The sequence below is a fragment of the Mugil cephalus genome, chromosome 20, assembly GCF_022458985.1.
Source record: "Mugil cephalus isolate CIBA_MC_2020 chromosome 20, CIBA_Mcephalus_1.1, whole genome shotgun sequence".
Lineage (NCBI taxonomy): Eukaryota > Metazoa > Chordata > Actinopteri > Mugiliformes > Mugilidae > Mugil > Mugil cephalus.
In genome coordinates this window covers 16,589,350-16,607,131 of record NC_061789.1, presented here as the reverse complement: position 1 = coordinate 16,607,131, position 17,782 = coordinate 16,589,350, and the positions used below count along the sequence as shown (strand labels likewise).

The window sequence follows — 17,782 nt, the reverse complement described above, 5'->3', positions numbered from 1 at the left end:
CAATTTCAAGCAGGTTAGCATGCTAAGCTAGCGAAGGTGTTGAGATTGCTTAACATTTCACTCAAGTTAAAGTAGCTACAGATGCAGTAGAGCATAGCACTGGGGATCCGTTGTCTTTACAGCGGTCACCATATTAAATTCATGGTTCATTCCAAAGGTGGGGAGCATGAATGGGTGTCTGAAATATAACAGCAATCCATGTAAGAATGTGTACAGATTGACAGGTCTCGCTGACTGAAAGATAACCTCGATTTATCCCTTCGCTAAAATATGTTGGATTCACATTCATGTGTATTTAAACATATTAAAATTTTGGGTGAAAAAATGAAAAAAATACATGAAAAATGTCTAATCAACCAAAGATTTTGCAACCCCCCTTGCAGTAGCTACCCCTGCGCACCCCCTAGGGGTTGCGGACCCCCTGTTGAAGACCTATGTTCTAAACTGTGATGCCAAGAAATTAACTCATCCGGGATGAAATGCTGCAAAATCTGAAAACCCAAACATGACAAAAACATGTATATAAAACAACATAGGATAAAAGACATGACAAGCTCCACCTGATTTACATGATTTAACATTCAATAAATTGTTCTGTAGTTCATGTAAAACAAGGATTTGTCTTAAGCTGCTACTACTCATTCAGTTGATCACTGTAAAGGTTGACGTGACGCTCGTCCGGCATCGATAAAACTGAACTTAAGTTAACCTAAATTAAGCCTAAATTAAGTCAACAATTGAGCAGAGAGCACGCTACCAGCAGGGATTAAACGCAGCAACTAAACATGTGGGTTTGCCGGTCTGTGTGTTTATCCTAGATCATGCCTTTGTGCTTGCCTCCATCCCTCACACCTGATTTGATTATGTCTCCTCTGCAATGATTTGCATGTATTATATCTAACAACCGTTAAACTGGTCAGGTAGGAGTTCAGCGTTAGTTAGCGATATGCGTGTGTGTGTGTGTGTGTGTGTGTGTGTGTGTGTGTGTGTGTGTGTGTGGATAAGCAACTTGCAGAGCTTCCCATTGGCCTCGATCACTGGGAGATGTTGAAGATGTTGCAACTTGTTCCGCGGAGGCAAAGAGAGAGCAAAAGACACTACAGTGTACGCAGGGAAGAAATGACAAATGCAGGAAATGCTGATACTAGTAGTCGGCTGAGGGATGAATCATGAGGTGGATTTTCACCTCTACCCCGTAAGCCGAGTATGTTTGGACGTCTTGTGACTGGAAGAGGATTGGAGGAGAAGAATCCAAACTGAGACCGCCTCCACCACTTGAGGCTTACCTTTACTCTTCAGACAACACCCCTCACCTGTGCCGAGCACCTCAGCGTCGCAGAGCAGCTCTGACAGCGACGTGGATTCACCCGGTGGACCGTCCGTCAGAACTCTTTTATCGTTTCTTTTTCTACCGTTGGGATGCATTTCACCATTCCGCCATCCTCCCCTTAGAACCCAGCCTGGTCCTTTTCCGTGGACTGCCTCTACACACTGGACCCTTAATAGCTTGGACATGTTCGGCCCAGGGCAACTGGTATCCACTCTCCTTCCAGCTGTTTTCCATTCACCTGCAGCTCACTTTTTCCCCGCGTTCCCAACCAGACTGGGCTCTCAACCTCAGATCCTGATCCCGGGGCCCTTTATCAGCTACGAATCCCTGAGGAATTACCTGCAGCCAGAGCCGTGCAAGGAGGCTTTGCTCCTGGCCACACAGGCGGTCGGGATCGGCCCCCTCTCGGACGGCACAGGTGAGTTCAAACCCCGGTTTCCAGTTTTTGCCGTGCGCCGTGCAAGACAGTAGGCGAGCGCCATCTGATTGCACTGTAAATGTTTACAAAAGACTGACTAACAGCTCGTGACTAACAATCAATTATCAAAGCAGTGTTAAAGTGGGCCTAATGATCGCCGCGCTAATTATCCAATCTAGAGCCATTAGTTCCCTGTCACCCGTTGGCGATTGTGTAATTGGAGCCTGCGCTGTGCTTTCCAGATGAACAGAGGCCAGTGAAGCAGCGGCGCGCGCGGGCCAACTACAGCAGCTGGCAGCTGGAGGAGCTGGAGAAGGCGTTCGAGGCCACCCACTACCCGGACATCTTCATGAGGGAAGCCCTGGCCCTCAGACTGGATCTCATCGAGGCCAGAGTGCAGGTGACTGAGCGCACACTCATTCAGCTGATATTCATTTTTAAATACGTCTCTTCAGTCCAGCCACCATTTTTCCTTCAATACCAGCATGTGATGAGCGACACAGCTTTACATGTAAAATATCTTGTCAGTATATCATATCAGTGTTTTTTTTTTGTTTTTTTTAATAACACCAAGAGTGAATTCCTCTGTGCTATGTTGTCAAAAAGTGGTGTTTCTGTCAAAAAACTAACTGTAAATAATAAACTTTAAAGAATTGGTTTTCAGTTATATAAAATAGTTTGTGCACAATACTCAACTTGGGAACTGTTTTTTGAAACAATCGCAGAGATAGTTATAATTTATTTTATAAAATCAATTCATCATTTTATTTTATGTGTCTATACTGGCCATGATAAAAATTTTTTTTTCAGTTTTCTAAATTTCAAAAAGGTCTCTGCTTTCAAGGTTTCAGCTGCAATCAATGTCTTCATATCTGCAATTTTAAGTGTATCTTTGAACGTTCAAATGGTCTTTTGAATGCAATTTGCATGTGGCTATATTTTTGGATTCCCAGCATGGATACAACACGCGTTATTTCAGATGCAACTAATATTAGCCACCTAGTGAAGAGCTTAATTTAACAACTCTTCTTGTCAAGATTTTGTACATTGGATATTTTTTTAATATTATTTATATCTCTTGTAAAGTTTTTATCTATATATCTCTATATATTATGAATTTATAGTTGTATTTTTGCCCAATTTCTCTTAAGGTTTGGTTTCAAAACCGCCGCGCCAAGATGAGGCGGCAGCTGAAGCTCCAGGGCCAGCTCACGGGCCCTTACGTGAAAAGAGACGACGACGAACCGTCCGGGGGAGCGAACAAGAGTTTTAAACAGACGGAGAGTTCTGACGGCGAACACTGGGAGAGACAGCAGGAAGGAGACAGTTACCCGTGGACGAAAGCTCCAAGCGCCGCGCTGAGCCCGCGTACCCAGCTCGGCGCTGCCCCGCGGTTGGGAAAGTGGGAGAGGCCCGAGGGCCCGAGCTCAGAGGAGCTTCGCTCCTGCAGCATCGCCAAGCTACGCGCCAAAGCTAGAGAGCACGAGGCCGAGATCCACAGCACCGTAAGCATGACGGGAGGAGACACGCGGCCACAAACGCAGGAAACTGATGTCGTGCACAATGACTGATCTGTTTCCTCCTTCCTTTTTAGCTCACAAAGTAATAATAAAAACCTGCGTAAACGCTATTTTTACGCAGGAACATACTTTTGGGATGAGGAATTTTAGTATTCAGTTTTCATTAAATATATATGTGTATATATTTTGTATGATTTTGTATTAAGTAATAAATTTAAAAGGTCAGTTCTCATTTTCAGGATGCGTCCAACTAATATTTCTGGACTAAGAACATTAAATGACAGATGACAATCGTGGTGGTGAACATCGTTATTTTTTCTGATTTAGCATAAATCTTCTCACACCGTACATTGCTCATGTCTCTATATTTTGAATACAGCGTTCAGCACACGTCAGATGTGACTGAATGGTGAACGCTCCACGCTCCATGCCGGGACCTGGACCGACAGGAACAGTGACAAATGGCAAATACTGACGTGCTTTCCATGTATCAGGGCACAGTCGAAACAGGATACAGACAAGTAAATACTAAATGGGTTCAGCGATGACAAACTCCTCCATGACCCCTTGGGTTACCTCCGCACACAGACAGGATGTCGACATGCAGACGCACGTCCTCACAGGGAAAAAAAAAAAATGGAAATAGCTGAAAAATGAAATCACGAAGACGGACTGTGCAGCGCGGAGATTATGTGGCGAGTGTCTGTTTCTTTTTATAAACCGCAGATCAGAGAACACACAGAGAGATTCCGTAAACAGCTGGAAGCTCTGAAGAGACCAATCAACAAATAGAATACGAGGACTTTAAGCAGAGTAATCTCAGTGATGTGAGAGGGAATTAGCAGTGTTGTCTTTGTTAAGACTTCACTAACGGGATACTGGAGAGGGGGGAAAAAAATGCTTTTAACAAGAGCAGAACCCAGCTCATATGAAGGGACACCGTCCAGATAAATTCATCTAGTATTTTATTATCAAAAGCACAGATGTGGACGTTGGCTGCCTTAATTCATGCTCAAACTTGGTGTAACATGCATGCTTCTGCATAGACAAGATAGTAGTAGATAGTAGTGTAGCGCATGCATTACTCATGAGTTTGACCACAGGTGGGGATTGTTGAGACAGTCTGACAGTGCAGTGTGACACTGCCACCTTCTGGGCATGAACATGTCCTCAAAGAGGAAAGACTTGATGGTCAATTTGAGGCTCAGAATCTACTGACTCCATTCTTTCTCCACTTTAAAGGAGTCATACATTCCTTATGTGTCCACAATAGTTTTGGACTTTTAAACTTTATTTTCCTTTTTGTCTAGCCCCTCCCCCTCCAGTCCTCGCGTGACCACTAATAAACAATTCATGTCTTACAGTATTTGCGACCCGTTTTAATGAACGAGGTCAGCGTGGGTCGCTCACATTTCAAAGACTCAATTTCAACTCTGGTCTCACGCTAATTACGCCCCCCGTGTCACTGATGAGGTCCGTGGGTCAAATTTGATTTGCTCTTCAAAATGGGTCAGGGAGCCACTTCCAGTTATTTCACTCGCCGTTAAGGTGGAATGACTGTGGGAAACGTTCTCACAAACTGTTAAATTGTTGGCAATGAGGTTCACTATTTAAAAGTTACTGTAAAAAAAAAAATGAAAATCAAGGTATAAGATTTTGTGGAACACCATGATAGGGGATAATTAGGTCAGAGTCCTTATATGAGCATGGTTGGCCTCAATTAGTCCCCAATTAGGCCCCACACAAAGAAGACCGAGGCAAAAAAAAAAATAAATTAAATAAATAAATAAAATATGCATGTCACAGATTTTTTTGTGTATGCTGTGTGAGATAGCAAGTTTAGGCTTTTACACTTTGGAAATCTTACAGTGCGTTTCCCAAAAGACAACTGTCACAAAGCACATAAAGGATGAGTTATTATAACTACAGCTTTTATGCAAATTAATTTTAAACTAAACTGAAATTAGTTACCACAGCAAATCATTGTGTGAGCCATTACACCGAAAAATCGAAAATAAAATATATCTGATCCAAATATATGTATGTATTTACATAATGTATATTTGATCTCAAATAACGTGGTTCGTGTAAAATCTAGATGGCTACTGACACAGGAATGGATGATCTTCTGTAGATGCTTCTGTAGATGAGATCATAGGTGGATGTGAGGATGGATTAAGAATATAAAGCTACACAGACACATATATATTGATATATGTGTGTGTGCAAAGTCTTTTGCAAGACTAAGAACTGCTACTTACTTTCCTGCATGACTTTTATTCAGCTGTGATGAATGACGAATCAGCGGTCGCTGTTAATTAGTCTAATGAGCGGAGCAACACACACCACCACCACTAGCAGCAGAAGCACCTCGTCCCGGAGCCTCAGTCCGCTACAAAGAAGGAAACAGGACGCAGCTGCAGCGGCTCAGCTCATGGTGAAACCCCCGACGCGGTGACATTTTGTTTGTATCTTCCTTTCCTCCCCCCCTCCACCTCCCGTGACGCGACTCCTCCAGACGCAGCGCACCGCTCTGCCTGTTGCGCACTGCGCACCGAGCCGCTCCGCGCCGGGACCATGGCTGCCATCAAGGCTTTGGAGCAGTGGTGTAAAATACAGTGCGATGGCTACCGAGACGTGGCCGTCACCAACATGACCACCTCCTTTAGGAACGGACTGGCTTTCTGCGCGCTCATTCACAAGTACAGACCGGATTTGATGTGAGTATTTCTTTAACTTTTGGAATGTAAGATTCGGCTGGAAGAAGTGTGCCACGAGTCGCCTCCAAAGAAATTCTGAAGTCATTTCTCATAGTTTTCTGAGAGATTGTGTTTTGTTTGTCACTCTAAATTCATCCATATGTGTTTATGTTAATTGTCTTAATTTTAACACACGTTACTAGTTGTGCCTGCTGTTTATAGATGTGTTTTCAAGAATGTCAGTCATGTACAATAAAGATGATGCCTTGAACATGTAACTTATTTTTAGTTTTTATAGTTCACATCTCCCTGGTCCCCTGTGTTTCAACAAACCTGACTTGTCCCTGTTGCCTGTGTTTCCCAGAGACTATGACTCACTCAGAAAGGAGGATGTGTTTGAGAACAACAGACTGGTAAGATGTCAAGTTGTTCAACCTTTGTCTCACCGAGAGGAAGAGACGTCACACTGGGGCTGCGAGCATCTGATGTGGCACAAAACAATCCGCCTCATTAACCCCTGGTGCCGGACTGTTTGTTCTCGCCCTGGCATTTATGCAGCAGATAAAGTTAAACATTTGTCCGTTGCCACGTTTTTACCAGCGCAGCACTTCGAGCAGCTAATGCCAGACTCCTCCAGCATAACATTTCCGAATCTTTACTCTGCCTCTGTCCACTTTAACTCATTTTGTTTGGTTAACCTTTTGCGTGACATGAAGGCCGGCACCTCTCCATTATTTAGTCTTCTGCCATCCTACCAGCCCCCCTCTGAGGGGGGGGAGATCCGGGTGGCTTCCTTGTCGTCTTGGATGATCACGGCGGTGTCAGCAGCAAAACCTGAGCTCAGGGGAGAGGCTCTCCAGCCCCATTCATTTTGAATGAGCCTTGCTGTCATGTGCCACTCGATCCTCATGATGACTGTTCACTTGAAGGCGCTGCTCGTGCGTACTTCTTGAACGCTATGCAGGCCGAATCCTGCCCAGGGAAAAGCATCTGATAAGGCCGAAGTTTTGATCAGTTGTTGGAGATGCTCCCCTGTGCTGAAATGTGAGAACAAGAGCAGCAATTCACACCCTTCTATATTTTATGAGCGTCAGGGTTAAGTTACCTACAAGTTTTTTTTTTGTGTCACAAGTTGCGAATTTGTCTGTGTGTTTGTAGCTAAATGGAACCTCAGATTTTTTTTTTCTTTTCTGTAAACCCACTCAGTATTCAGTGACGCTTTTCTTTAAATTTAATGAGCATGTTCGAGCTGATCCTAAACAATTCCCCGATATCCCGCTCCCTCCATCCTCTTTCCTCTTATCCCCGCAAGCTCACAGGAAGCGTGCTATTCATTATGCAGCCCTTTTCAGACCTCTCTGGGCTCCGCCACCGAATGCTGCCGGTCTATTTAAAGTAAATAGTATTGTCTGACTTTTTTTTCACATGCTGCAATTATCGCTCTGTGAATACCAATGTTTTTCTGGCAAAAAAAAAAAAAATGCTTTGAAAGTGCTTATTTTGTCTGGCACATGCGTTTTTAATTTTATTTTTTTGTTTTGTTCTCAAGGCTTTTCAGGTTGCGGAGGAGAAGTTGGGTATCCCAGCTTTGTTAGATGCAGAGGACATGGTGGCGTTAAGGGTCCCAGACAGGCTGAGCATTCTTACCTACGTCTCGCAGTACTACAACTACTTCAAAGGCCGACCTCCCAGTGAGAATATGTTTGATTAAATAACTTAAGTAGTTCACATCCCTTCATTTAAGAGGTTTTTCTTACATATTTTAGGCACAGGCAGACCTATATTGTTTCTCTCCTGTGCTGCAATGTGCCATTTCTTACTCCTGATGTTTTTACTCGTCCCCAGTGGGAGGTGTAAAAAGGCCAGCAGAGGGCTCCAAGGAGGAGCCGTCCGAGAAGAAAAATCTCCCAGTGGTTGCCAAAACCTTCGTGCCTAAACCCACCGTTGAGAATTGTTTACCTTCTACTACTCGCGCAGCTCAGAGCTTGCGCAAGCCGGCCGGAGCGGGAGCCCAGGTCCGCCCAGCACATTACCGTCAGGGTGTCATAATTATGGCTGTATTTGTAACATAATGTCTGTTTTGGTGTCCTTTTTTTATAGAAGACAGTTTTGGCAGAAAATGCCAACAAAAACGGGACCCTCAATAGCAAATGTGTTGCCTGCAAGAGCCACGTTCACCTGGTTCAGAGACACTTTGTGGAAGGCAGGCTCTACCACAGAAGCTGTTTCAAGTAAGAGTTTAATCTAATATTCATTCATACTTTTCTTTAAAATACATTCTTAATAATAAACTTCACCACTAGATGCAGCGAGTGCTCCAGCGTGCTCCACGCAGGAGGCTACAAACCCGGGAAGAATCCGGACACTTTTATCTGCAACGCCCACCAGAACGCTGTCAAAGCTACCTCCTCTGAGGCCGGGACCAGAAACCCACCTGCCACATCAGCCGTACGACAGAACAGTGCCAGCAAGACACAGCCCGTGCCTAACTCCTCTTCTTCGGTGCTGTCGGCCCCGGTGAATATAGCTCGGAAACCAGTCACTCCTGCTCCGCCCTCCAAGTCCTGGACGACCTCTGCCCAGAAGACACAGGAGGCAAGGCAGAAGTTTTTCCAGGCTCCTCCGCAAGTTCCAGAAGTGGGCAACAGGAAAACAACAGAGAGTGTTTTAGGAAGGGCAAAGGTCACGCTGCCTCCTGATGATAGGAGCGGAGGCAAGATAACTGCTGGAAAGAAACTAGCAGAGGAAAACTGCAACAATAACAACAAACGGCAGTTCACCATCCGATCAGCAGAGAGCCGGTGAGCACCGCGTCTTGAGGCAGTCCGACATATCTTGTCTTAACGGTGTCTTAACAGTTTTGTAAAGGCTCACGGTGAGGACTCTCTTATCCCCGCAGGTTTGGTGACGAGCCAAGTTCAGCTGACAGTCGTTGTTTGAGAAAGGATAAACGGAGCCAAGGCCCAGCAGGAAACTTGGCAGGACAGCCCTCCACCAGCCCGACAAACAATAAGGAACCGCCATGTCTAAAGGCCATCAACGAAGACAGCGCAAGGCCAACAACTGTACACACAACTGCCAAAGGCAAGCTCCACTAAATTCACTTCACTTGATCCATTATTTGACACGGAGCCAGCACCCCTCTCCTCTATGGCTGCCTGTCTCGCACATTCATGGAAAACAAAGGCCTTTTGTCGAATTTTGCCCTATTTATACATCCCCTGCCTCTTGCATGCTGATAGCTGACATTTTAATTTCTGTCTCTGACTAATGAACAGTCACAGTCAAACTGCCATTCTCTTGGAATGGATGCGCGTGTACAGCTGTCAGAGGCAGAAACACAATTAACTGCTTTTATTATTGTGAATGCAGCTTATAGACTGGTTTTATTTTTAGCACTGACACAGGAATGAACTCTGTAGGTTGCTCACGTTTAACCATATAGCGAGCTTGTGGATTACAACGCAATTTGGGTCTCTAATGCAGATGTGGAGGTGGAGCTCAGTCACTTTAGTTGCATTGTTGTGAGAGACTAGATAATGACACCTCTCGCTGCTACTCATTATCAGCTGCTCAGGTGTGTGTGAGAGAGACCCAGAAGAGTCAGGGGAGTCTTTTGTTTATTGTGCACATGAACTTGAACTGCTTGGAGGGCTTTAAATTAACGCTGAAGCAGATGTCGCGTGAGCTACAACAAGCTAACTTCTCACCAGTTTTGAAACAAAGAAGGATTTTGGCAGTTATGCAAGATGAAAGTGTCGGTTTAAACTTTAAGTTGAACTAAAATTATCAGGAAATTTTAATAAAGTTAATGAACAGAACATTCTTCGTCCATTGCTACACATAGGCTGTTTACAGCTAGTCACAAGTTACACCTTGTGATCTGTCAATATCAAAATATTAACAGACAATTCATTATTACACAGGATGAGATGTTACAATCCCTTGTGCCAAGATCTGAAGCAAAATGCATTTAGAAGCCCAGTCCAACTGAAAAACTGACCAGAAGACTAGCAGTCAGCTACCAACTAGCAACCAACAAGAAGACACCAGCTAACTAGCCTAGCCAACAGCAGTGGGTAAGAAGTGATGGGATATGCGATTAAACGTCAACCAACACTTCTCCCCTCTGCAAAACACAGTTAGAAACCCAGTCCAACTAACAAACAAACAACAACAAAAAAAGTAAAGACCAGCAGGCTTACGGTCACAGTTGCTACCAACTAGCAACCACCAAGAAGCAAACAGCAGTAGGTTTGTTGGCTACGCTAGATTAATTTGTATTGAAAGTAATTCAATTGTAATTATATCAATTGCATTTAATTCTGTTTTTACTTTTCTTGCCTTAGATCCTGTCTTCCCCGAGTGGCAAACCAAGCTCAAACCAGTGAGAACTGAGCTAGGGCTGAAGTAAGTTTTGGTCAACTATTATCTAAATGCCTCACTCAGCTCCTATTGCATGCGTCACGCACATTTCTCGAACGCATTTGCCTTTCAATCTCTCTGACCTCTCAGCTTATTCACCCTCCAGAACGCCGAATCGCAGAGCGTCGCCCATCTCTCTTCTTGTTGACTGGCTCAGAGTGCAGCCGCTAGCTCTGTCTCCCATCTTAACCAGTCCCAAGGAGTGCCAGGCCTGAACCTTTCCTACTCTAACACTAGATTTTTCTCATTTCTAACCCGTGCTGACCATTCTTCCTCCTCTGTTTTTAATATAACATTAAATAAGGTGAGGACTCTTATCAATCCGTCTGTGCCAGATTAATGCTCAAGTTTTCTATATATTTATTTTAAAGTCTGTTTATTTATTTTTTTTCTCCCCAACAGAAATGCTGAGCCCGAAGCCTTCACTGAGGAGCCTGGGTTCATGTCCATCTCCATCAGTGCAGCAAGACCTCCTCCCTCAACTCCAACAGCACCTTTGGTTAGCGGTGCTCTGTTGGATCCTGAGCACTTTAACGAAGTCAGTCCCCAGAAACCTCTACCTGGATCCGAAGGCCTAGGTGAGATGCTTCTTTGCTCTATAATAAGCGATATAATTAGCCAATATGGTATAAAAATTTATGATTGAAGTGTAGGACATTAAAATTAACCACAATGTACACTTTAGATGTCTGTGAAGGTTCTCAGTCACCCAGGTCATGGTAATCCAAAAGACTTTTAAAAAGGCAACTAGACTTGTAGAGTTTTGAGTTTCTGTATTGTGAGTTTCTCAAAACTCTACAAGTCCAGTTGCCCTTTTAAAAGCCTTTTGGATTACACTTTTAGATCTAGTCCTGGAGGTACATCAAATAGGCTGTATAAATATGGATAACATGTTGCCACTTCCTTGCAATGGCCAAACTGATGCTAGTTTCCTGGGAATACGTGTGGCGTCTTGCAACTTTGGAGCCAGAGTCTGATCACTATGTTCCGAGAGTGGAGCCATGTGGAGTCTTTCTATCGATCTGTCCTCTACCAGTTACAAGGAAACGTTGGGTTATGCACTGTTTTTTTTTCTCTTTTCTTTTTTCTTTTTAACAATTCTCATAGGACAGCGTTATGGAGCAACTGGTAGTCGCCTTTATGTAACATCATGTTTCAATTAACTAAAAGAAAATGACACTTAAACATGCATCAATATATTATTTTATTAATTATCTAAAATGACAGAAACCATCCTTGAAGAAAAATGGATTTGATGTGTATTTTAGTGTTTTAGTTTGGCCCAAGTCCTGTCCACTAGCATGGAGGGGGTGGAGCTTATATGACCTATACCGCAGCCAGACACTAGGGGGAGCTACTTGCTTTGGCTTCACATTTGAGGAGCTGTTTCATCTTTATACAGTCTATACGTTAAAATAACCCACTGTATATCCCATCTTTAGTGTACACCGTGTGTCTTTTAAATTGCTCCTTGTTGTGGAATCAAAGTAGATTTATGAAAATTTATGAAATATTTTGTGCCAAATGTTTATTGCAAATGTATAAAAAAAAAATATGAATTTTTGTCTTGCTTAATCAACTTCTACTTGACTTTTTAAGCCGTTTAGCCAATCTAAAAGCTGGTTGTTGCTGTTTTGATGAGATTAGTTGTTGTTATTTGCTCCCCTAAAAGTTAGGACTTTACCCAATAATATTGCTACATGAGAAGTCGGAGGATTGCCTAAAGTTTAGGCAATCCTCCGACTTGTCGTGTAGCAATATTGTAAATCCTTTAGGCCCCAGAAGATTTGTAAAATACATCTCAGGTTTCATGGCGATCCATCCCACAGTTGCTGAAACATTTCACTCAAATCCATGAATGTGAACGTCACGGTAGCTCTAGTGATAAAGGTAAATGGAATGGTTGGTAGGATTCATCATCCAGGGACATTATATACAAAGTTCATTCCATCCAAAGTGGTTGAGATGTTGGGCTTTTATTTGTATGCTGAACATATATAAATATAAAAAACATTTACTGATTGAAGTTGTGAACTGCAGCTCTGCAGCATGTGAAGCCTCCTGTTCGTCGCTCGCCTGTGAAATCCCCACCCAGACCACCGCCAGCTGTGGAATCTATTAGCTCTGCAGTGACGACTCCAGCCAATCAGGGAAATCCGTCAGGTTGGTCATTAAAGCTACACATGTGTACCTCAGCCTTTTAGTTGAATTTTTCTTTCAGTTTTTTTTTTCTTTCCTGAAAATCATATGTGACAATACTTTACTTTTTTTTTTTTTTTTTTTTTTTTTTTTTTTTTTTTTGAAAAGCTGCCACGAAAGGAATATCTAATCCTATTTTATCTACCTCTTAGCTGCTAAAAAGGGAAAGTATTTGTCACCCACCGCCGCCTCCAGGACTGAAATGAGGTCACCCGCTGTAAGTTCCCTCCATTAAGTCTCTTAAGAGATTAATTAACAGCCCTACAAATATGTGCTCATTACATCCCCACTGGAAAAAAAAAACCCTCCATGACCTTCTTCACATTAAAGTGGCCAATGTCAGAATATTCAAATGAAATGTGTCTTTCCTTGACGGAAGTTCTGTGTCTTACAACAGGTGCCGTCTTATCATATTCCAGTGGAGCAGATTGAGAGGGAGCTGGATGACATTGAGGCAAACTTGTCTCACTTGGAGAAGGAGGGTGTAGAGCTGGAAAAGAAGCTCCGCAGCTGTGAGGAAGGTACTTTTTTTTTTTTTTTTTTCTTTCTCCCCACTCAGCCACACTGGACGAATTCATGAACCGGCCTCCGATTTTTAATTCCGTTTAACCCGCTCGGACCACAGTCTTGGTGGTATTCCGAGGCAAAAAAAAATAGTGTCCGTCGGTCAATTTTCCTCTCCTTCAAAGAACAGCTTCGACACACATTTTGATATTTTATTGCGCGGGAAGCCAAATCCCTCTGCTGTGTCACCGAGTTGTGACCTGGTTGCTTCACACATTCGCTCACCGCCGGCCGGAGGTTTACGTGCGCCGTGGAATTACCTGCCATTTCTATTAACTGTTTCTTCAACCAAATGAGGTGAGAGGCGCAGGCAGCCCACAGGGGTGTTGCTTCTCCTTTGAGGTAGCAGGAGCAGGGGGCCTGATTGCTTTGCTCAAGGTCAGCGTGACTCACGTATAGTAATATATTCTGGTCGATTGCTTACTTTTTTTTTTCTTTTTTTTCCTCTTCCCTCTACTCTACGCGCCACCCAGGAAGCCTCAGAATGCAATCGCTTGGCCAGAATTTGACATCAATTGCACACTACCTAGGAGATCATCTGCTTCTCAACTGGAATTTATGGAATAAAATCACGCGGGTGTTGCGGTGATGGTGGGATCTCTGTGTTGTAAATGCATTTTGATTGGTCACTAAATGCGACAGACGATTATTAAACCTGAAATCAGTTCAGGTATTCCAGTGTGGCTTGGATGCGCCTTTTTGAACGGGGCAAATATTTCAAAATTTTTTTGTGTGCACCTGGATGCTGAAGCTTATCTAATGTTGAAAGTGGGCCTTTTAATGTCAGAGTGCAAATGATATTTCTCCTGCACATAAAATGGGAGCTAATCCGTGCTTCATTAGGCTTCTCTCTGTTTCTTGCGTTCTCTGCGTATTAGAACTTCGTACGAGGGCGACTTTTTATAGCATTTTCATAGCATTTCTTCCGTAAAACGTGAGCAAATGGAGAAAATTTCTCAGGGGTAAAGGTGACATTTTTAATTTAATGCTTTGTGTGACCTACCCCAAATCGAGAGATTACTAAAGTGATTATCTACATTGCTGCGGTTGATTTAATTTGCAATTTCCTACTTTAAACAGAGTCGAAAGGAGTGCAAAATAAAACACTGAGCCCACTTGCTGCGTTCTACTTTGGAGTGCACGCAACACCCGACGAATACATAAAATGGGTGTTTGTTGTGTCATGCTCTCTGACGATTTGACAAAATCTAAAGATTCAGAATCATCAGACTCGCCTCCATATTTTTTTTTTTTTTTTTTTTTTTTTTTTTTTTTTTCTGGCAGCACCAGTATAAAGGTGCTGACATGGTCCCAGGATGTGAGTCACCCGCCATCTTACTGAACCTCCTTCCTCTCGAGCGCCTTCTCAGCATAGCAGCCAAATTATCTTAAAAACCTAATTTGCACTTACTGTTGTGTAAATAATAAAATGTAAATGGGTGATTTGGTTAAAATGCAATGCACCATAATTATGGATGAGTGGTGCTTTTTTGTTTTTATATACTTTTCCCTGGCATTGTATCATTAGACATTAGAGGTTTAATTAATCCCTGCACGATTTCATTTACTCACAAGTCAAAGTTGAACCTGATTTGAGCAAAACTCGCTATATTCCACAGAAGGCATATTGTGTGTTGCTCACTTATTTTCAGAGGGCGAGGGCGACATACTGATGGACCCACTGATGGTCGACTGGTTTAACCTTATTCGAAAAAAGCAGATGTACATCAGGAAGGAATCGGAGCTTGTGTACATGTAAGTACAACAACTTGTTTCATAGCTTTTTACTTAAAGGACAGACGTGCAAATTATGTTAAATGTCATCCATTATTACATCTGTCTTATGTTTTACTTACTAGAAAATCAGTTGATTGCATAAAACTATTCCACGCCTAAGTAAAGTTTTATCATCTCCATAGCTCCGATCACAGTTAATTCTACTTACATTTAGCACTAGGAACAAATCAAACCTAACTTTCATACCACTTTTATTTGTTCAGGGCTGTTTACAGTTTTTAAATGAATGTGGCGCGTGCGATTAATTAGCTTTCCTTATTTTTGCACTTTATCGATGAATATGTCAGAGCCAGGACTCAGGAGCTGGAGCAGCAGCAACCAGGTGTGGAGTGGGAGCTTCGCACGCTGATGGAGAAACCAGGTGAGAGATCACGGACTTCACGTTCACCTTTTCGACCTCTTTCCTGTTCCAACATGCTCATTTGTCAAATGGGGGGTGTCGCAGATCACCTAAAGTCCAGAGAGGAACAGCAGCGGGAGAGGAAACTGATGAAGAGGCTGATGGAGATTGTGGACGGTAGAAATGCGATCGTGGAGGGTCTGGACGAGGACAGGCTGAGGTGAGTTTCAATTAGTTTTTACGTCCCACATAGTGCAGAATGAGACTAAATGTTGGGCTTTGTGTTTTGGTCTATTTCAGGGAAGTGGAAGAAGATCAGCAGTTGAATAAAATGATGCAAAATCTCGGTGAGGATCGTACCGCATTCTTTAGATTTCTCTTTATAGTTTGTCCTTTCTAATGGTCTTTTATTAATGTTTTTTGTGGTGACCAGGTGTGAAGAAACCCAAAAGTAAGAGGAAAACCTCCATCTCAAAACTGTTCAGGCGAAGAAGTAAAAGGCGAGTTGAGTGATACTGTTGAGTTTGTTTTTTATACTGAATTGTAATTTTTATCATATTAATATTCCTTTTTAAACATTTTAATGTTTTTATGTTTAACTAATGTAGTAGATATTGTCACTGTGTGTAAGTTGGGAAGTGTGAGGGATTAAATCGTGGGATTTGTGAGCACTCTTTGTTTCAGAAAATTTCAGTCTTGATGTTAAACTCATTTGTATTAGTCACTTTCTGTTGTGGGTTTATTTGTGAAATGTCTGTTCAGCTTCAGTCTTTTATTACTTTTTTTTTTTTTTCCCCCCACAAGAGTTTTTTTGTTTTGTTAATTTACATGTTCTGAAATGCACCCGGGTCAAAAACAAAATATTGGATGTAAGGTTGAAATGCCACAATCCACGAGACGTTTAAATTGTGAAGGGAACACTGGCCATTCCACATGCAAATACGAACGGTCTGAATCCAAATTTAATTTATTTCAGTGTTTATTTAATAATGGATTTTTAACAAATTTCCTGTTGGGATATTCGCGGGGACCTATTTGAATGGGGAGCCACACATGTTGAACTGTTGCAGACTGTGCTTCCTCTCTCCCTCTGTACTGTAGGTGGCAGCCTGGGTATGCTGTATCACAAGGCGAGAACTTGGAAATCCAATTTGCCACAGTACAGACAGTTAATTTCTTTGCTAATTTTATAAATGCTGCAAAAATGTTCAGCTGTGCTGATGCAATAATGTTAACGTGAAAGAGGATTAGGTAGAGCAGTAGCTTATGGCCGGGAAAGGCTTATAAACTATAGGTTGTATTGAGCTCTTTATCTTCAAACCTGGTTTAATTAAACGTTACTCTTTGCTAATATCTGCATCAGGATGGCTCCGTACCTGAGCTATTAAAATGTTCAAACGACGCATGGAGTCGCTCGCCTGTGAAAATGGCATTTGCGGTGTTTGTAAGGAATGTACTGTAGTGCTGCGTCTTAGAGGTGTTATTGAATGGTGTGCACTTGTTCTCCATTTATAGTATTTTAAAACTTGAAATCTGTTGTTGAATAAATCCTTTGAAGATTAGCGTGTATGAGAGGTTGAATTATTTAACTAATAGCGGCTTCCTTTTTTGCACACATCTCTCTATTTAGACAGAACTTTTTTTTTTTTTTTTTTTAAATCGGTCGATTCAACAACTGCCAAGATCAGACGTTGCTTTCTGTAAGAAACCAACAACCTTGCAGCTCCTTTGCGTTAAAGCTACGCAGCGATCAAAGCTTTTAATAAAGCTTTTTAAAAAAAAAAAAAAAAAAAGGCGGAATCAAGCTAATTCACCGGCGTCCATACATGGCAGCTCCTTCTAAACTACATATCCCTCATTTTGAGATGCATGAAATCGTGATCATGAACTTGGAACACAATCTTTCTAGCTGAGCAGAGTTGGGGATGATATTGGTGCAAAATGCCATGCGTTGATGTGGGTGACAGTCGAGACTGAATGTGTGATATTAGAGTTAATTAAAGCTTTGCGCCCCATCTACTGCAAATGCTTGCACTTCTGCAATTAAGAATCAAAGGCGAGGGCTTAGTGTCAGGGGGGTGTCTAATACATGGTTTTAACAGGAATGGGACCTGATTTGCCAAGCTCCTAGCGACAAGCATTAACAACAGCCTCAAATTAGAGGGACATTAATATTCATAAGTAAAACAATTCATCCTGTGAATGTGTGATGAAATGGAATCCTCTGAGGTGAGCTCTTGTGTCCAGGCTGCCATCGTTCATTAAAATATGCCATTACCCATGAAGTGCTTAATCTTTATGAAAGGGTGGTAAAATCAGTTTGAACTGCTCTGACAGAAAGGTGGAAATTCTAATATTGTTCAGCACCTTACATTATGTTAATCTTGTACATTTTTCAAACCGTAATGATGTCAAACATTTTAGGTTTCTTTGTGCCCCTGTAGTTGTACGGAGCTCCCTGAATGAAAATGTTCAGAGAATAGTCTTAAT

At 42.4% G+C, this 17,782-nt stretch overlaps 2 protein-coding genes across 2 annotated transcripts; both read left to right on the top strand.

The window, feature by feature from the left end:
* The first annotated feature begins 309 nt into the window (after nt 1–309).
* si:dkey-43p13.5 (visual system homeobox 2) lies at nt 310–3,564 on the top strand. Its single transcript, XM_047572266.1, has 3 exons — nt 310–1,748; nt 1,991–2,148; nt 2,900–3,564. The coding sequence occupies exons 1-3, from the start codon at nt 1,514–1,516 to the stop codon at nt 3,317–3,319; spliced, it is 813 nt and encodes a 270-aa protein (XP_047428222.1). The 5' UTR covers nt 310–1,513; the 3' UTR covers nt 3,320–3,564.
* Nucleotides 3,565–5,566: 2,002 nt separating this feature from the next.
* On the top strand, nt 5,567–16,854 carry micall2a (mical-like 2a). Its single transcript, XM_047570847.1, has 18 exons — nt 5,567–5,988; nt 6,332–6,380; nt 7,517–7,658; nt 7,813–7,982; nt 8,068–8,198; nt 8,271–8,768; nt 8,867–9,051; nt 10,317–10,377; nt 10,795–10,970; nt 12,433–12,555; nt 12,744–12,808; nt 12,989–13,112; nt 14,808–14,910; nt 15,240–15,313; nt 15,398–15,512; nt 15,593–15,639; nt 15,726–15,792; nt 16,394–16,854. Exons 1-18 carry the CDS (start codon nt 5,846–5,848, stop codon nt 16,530–16,532), a joined length of 2,412 nt encoding a protein of 803 aa, XP_047426803.1. The 5' UTR covers nt 5,567–5,845; the 3' UTR covers nt 16,533–16,854.
* The last annotated feature ends 928 nt before the right edge of the window (nt 16,855–17,782 follow it).